The sequence below is a fragment of the Lolium perenne genome, chromosome 4, assembly GCF_019359855.2.
Source record: "Lolium perenne isolate Kyuss_39 chromosome 4, Kyuss_2.0, whole genome shotgun sequence".
In the NCBI taxonomy this organism is placed as follows: Eukaryota; Viridiplantae; Streptophyta; class Magnoliopsida; order Poales; family Poaceae; genus Lolium; species Lolium perenne.
The window spans coordinates 246,006,511-246,010,777 of NC_067247.2; the positions used below are offsets into that span (position 1 = coordinate 246,006,511).

Sequence of the window (4,267 nt, forward strand, 5' to 3'; positions counted from 1 at the left end):
ACTAAATCGTGATCTCCTGTTAATCTATTCGCGTAAATCTGAATTCCACGTGAACACAAGGGAGTACGGTATTGATCCTGGTGCGTCTTGTTTAAGGGCGTGTTTGGTAGCTCGCGTCCCCTCTAAACAAGTCCGTCAAATGCAAAAAAAACGCTTAATTAGATGAGGTTTGTGTTGTGGCCCGCGCATTGCTTAAAGCACTCCAAAGATAGGCATTGCTAGGACGGCTAAATCGATAGTTTTTCCAGGGCTAGGTGTGGTGCGAAAATCTTGGTTGCGTTTCGTGGCAAAGCTCGGTGTCACCTCCTCAATCATGTTACCTCCTCCATTAGCCCCAACTTGAAATTCCATTTCCCTACCTTTCGATACCGGCACCGGTGGAGATGTTGAGTAACATATTGTATAGACATAGGTCCCCGTGTTTTCTCAGGGTTGTACCTGTAATTGTACATGTGTCCGCCTATATATATATGAGCAGCCGGCCCTATTGGTGCTGTGCAATCTCCAATAACCTATTCTACATGGTATCAGAGACCCTTCGGGTCCTGCCCTAGCCGCCGCCCTCCTCTTCCCTTGGGGCGCCGCCGGCCACCCCCTTCCAAACCTAGCCGCCGCCCCTCCTCCTCCCTAGGGCGCCGCCGGCCACCACCTCCATCCACCCTAGCCGCCGCCCCCCTTCTCTCTAGGGCGCCGCCGGCCCTCCCCACTCCCAACCCTAGCCGCCGCCCTTCTCATCTAGGGCGCCGCCGGCCCTCCCCACCACCACCGCTTCCGCCATGGCGCGCTTCGACTCATCCTCCTCCGGCTCCAGCAGCAGCAACCCCTTCGCCGGACCCTCCGTCGCCGTCATCCGCGACATCCCCATCACCGAGCGCGTGCCGCTGCAGCTCTCCACCACCGCTGCCAACTTCTTCCCGTGGAAGACGTACTTTGGACTGCTCTTCCGCGAGTATGATCTCCTTGATCACGTCGACGGCACCATCGACCTCCTCGCCATGCCGCACGACCCCGAGTGGCTCGCCATCGACGCCACCATCATCCGCTGGTTCTACCAGACCGTCTCCAACGACATCTTCCGCACCGTCGTCCGCGACGGCGACTCCGCCCATACGGTCTGGGCTAAGATCACCGGCCTCTTCACCGACAACAAAATCCAGCGGGTCACCTTCCTCCAACAGGAGTTCTTCGGCACCCACCAGAACGACCTGTCTCTCGATGACTACGCCCTCAAGCTGAAGAGTCTCTCCGATGAGCTCCGTGACTTGGAGTTCCCGATCGATGACAAGATCATGCTCTCCACCCTGTCGGCGGGTCTCGGCGAGGATCTCAGCAACGCCGCCTCCAACCTCACGCTCCTCACCACGCCCACCTTCGAGCAGGCCGTGGCGTACCTGCGCCTCGAGGAGCGCCGCCTCAAGCACCTCCGGGCTCGGGCGGCCCACACCGCCTTCGCCGCTGGCTTCTCCCGCGGCGCCCAGACTCCCGCGCCCCGCGCCCCGCGCCTGCGCCTCGCCCCATGGGTCCGCCGCCGGGTTTCCCCGCCGCCGCCCCGCCGCCCGGTCAGACCGGTCCCAGGCCGGCAGACCGGCCCCCTGGACCGGGCACGCGGGCGCCCCGGCCGGCCGGACCGGTCCACTGGACCGGCCAGCCGGCTCCTCCAGTGGTAGCCGCCGTGGCCGTCGTCGCCGTGGCGGTGGCAACGGTGGCGGCAACGGTGGCGCCAATGCCGCCGCCCCCGCGCCTCGTCCCCCGCAGTACACCGCCCCTCCGCCATGGACTGCCAGTCACAACCCGTGGACCGGGGTTGTTCACGCCTACTCCATGCCCGTGCCGCGCGCCCCCTACCCGGGCATTATGGGGCCGCGTCCAGCCTCCCACCAGGCGTTCTACGCGGCGCCCCAGCCTGCCCCGGCCTACGCCGCCCCTCCGGGTGCGACCCCGTGGGATCCCGCGCTCCTGACCGCCCTCCGCAGCGCCCCCTCTGCTGGGGCGTATGGTGGCGGTGGCGACTGGTTCATGGACACCGGCGCTTCCGCGCATATGGCTGCGCATCCCGGTAACCTCTCCTTTTCCACACCCGCTTCCACTTCTTCTCGCATCATCGTTGGCAACGGTCATGCTCTTCCTATTACTCACACTGGTTCTGTCTCTTTTCCTTCCACCTCCACTCCCCTCTCTCTCCATAATGTTCTTGTTTCTCCTGACTTGATCAAAAACCTTGTTTCTGTTAAATCTTTCTGTCGTGATAACCCTGTGACTGTGGAATTTGACGCTTTTGGTTTCTCTGTCAAGGATGGTCGTACCCGGATGCTCCTCCACCGATGTGACAGCCCCGGCGATCTCTACCCCGTTGGCGCGGCCTCCACCACCACCGGCCGCCCACTCGCCCTCTCCGCCGGTGTCGACCTTTGGCACGCCCGTCTTGGCCATCCTAGCTCCGCCACTCTGCGTCAAATAATGCAAGGCTTCTCTTTTACTTGTAATAAAACGGATGCCCACTCTTGTGAAGCATGTCGTCTAGGCAAACATGTTCGCCTTCCGTTTAGTTCGTCCTCCACAGTCGCGTCTTTTCCCTTTCAACTCATTCATAGTGATGTATGGACCTCGCCGGTTCCGAGTAACTCTGGTTATAATTATTATCTTGTGATTCTTGATGATTACTCGCATTTTGTATGGACTTTTCCACTTCGCCGTAAGTCAGATGTTGCCACCACCCTCACCGCCTTCTTCGCGTTCGTCTCCACTCAGTTTGGTCGCCCCATTCACGCTTTACAGACCGACAACGGCAAGGAGTTCGACAACATCACCATTCGCTCACTTCTCGCCACCCACGGCACCATCTTCCGCCTCACGTGTCCATACACTTCTTCACAGAATAGCCGTGCCGAACGGATGCTTCGTACCCTCAACGACTGCGTCCGCACCCTTCTGTTCCATGCCTCCATGCCCCCGCGATTCTGGCCGGATGCCCTTGCCACGGCGACTCTCCTCGTCAACATCCGCCCGTGTCGTGTGCGTTGGTCCTACACGCCGCATCATCTCCTTTACGGTGCGCCGCCCACCTATGATGACCTCCGCATCTTCGGCTGCCGGTGTTTTCCTAACACTGCTGCCACCGCCGCGCATAAGCTTGCGCCGCGCTCCCTCCCTTGTGTGTTTCTCGGCTACCCCGCCAACACCAAGGGCTACCGCTGTTACGACCCGGTCTCCCATCGTGTCTTCACTTCCCGGCACGTGTACTTTGACGAGTTGGTTTTTCCGTTTCAGCAGGGACTCATGGCGACACCTCCGACGACGCCCTCGGCGCCCGCTGGCCCTCCTGCGGCCGCGCGCCGATGACCGACCGCGGTGGCCCCCCCGGTGCCGGCCCCGCCTGGTCCCGCGGCGGCCCCGGCGCCCGCGGGCCCGCCTGCGGCCCCGCGCCGACGCTTCGACCGCGTGGCCCCCGGCGCCGGCCCCGCCTGGTCCCTCGGCGCCCGCGGCGCCCCCGCCGCCGCGTCGCCCGCGGCGCCATCGCCGCCCGCGTCGCCCGCGGCGCCCTCGCCCGCTGCCGCCACCGGCGCCCTCGCGGCGTCCCCGTCGCCCGCACCTGCGACGTCCGAGACGTCCCCGGTGCCCCCGTCGCCCGCGTCGCCCGAGGCGCCAGCGCCCTCACCCGCGGCGTCCCCTTCGCCCGGACCTGCGACGTCCGAGGCGTCCCCGGTGCCCCCGTCGCCCGAGGCGCCATCGCCCGCGGCGGCCGCCTCTTCGTCGTCTGCCTCGCCACCCGTCGCTGCGGTTCCTGCGCCCATGCTCACCCGCGCCCGCGCAGGCGTACGGCGGCCGTCTACACGCTACCCCGCCGACCAGTATGTCTTCTGGGCCAGCGGCAACAGCATATTGCCGCACGACGGCGGCGTCCCCTCCACCAGCCGACCCGGCCATGCGCCCGGTCAGACCGGACCGTCGACCAGCCAGTCCGGTCACCAGGCCGGCCAGACCGGCTCTGCCACCGGCTCGGCGACCGCTCCTTCGCCGGTGCCCACCTCGGCTCGCGCTGCCTTGCGCGACCCGCATTGGCGTGCCGCCATGCAGGAGGAGTACGACGCGCTTCAGCGCAATAGGACCTGGGAGCTCGTTCCCCGGCCCCCTCGCGCCAATGTCATCTCCGGCAAATGGGTCTTCAAGCACAAGCTCGGCTCCGACGGTACTCTCGAGCGCTACAAGGCGCGCTGGGTGGTGCGCGGTTTTCGGCAGCGCGCTGGCGTCGACTTCACGGATACGTTTG

The 4,267-nt window shown here is 64.5% G+C and overlaps 1 protein-coding gene across 1 annotated transcript; it reads left to right on the top strand.

The window, feature by feature from the left end:
- Nucleotides 1-776: 776 nt before the first annotated feature.
- On the top strand, nt 777-1,667 carry LOC127328504 (uncharacterized). The gene has a single exon (XM_051355098.2). It carries the CDS (start codon nt 777-779, stop codon nt 1,665-1,667), a length of 891 nt encoding a protein of 296 aa, XP_051211058.2.
- Nucleotides 1,668-4,267: the final 2,600 nt, after the last annotated feature.

What these genes read in the sequence shown, in the direction of transcription:
- LOC127328504 (XM_051355098.2), top strand. Translation starts at nt 777, where the DNA reads ATGGCGCGCTTCGACTCATCCTCCTCCGGCTCCAGCAGCAGCAACCCC.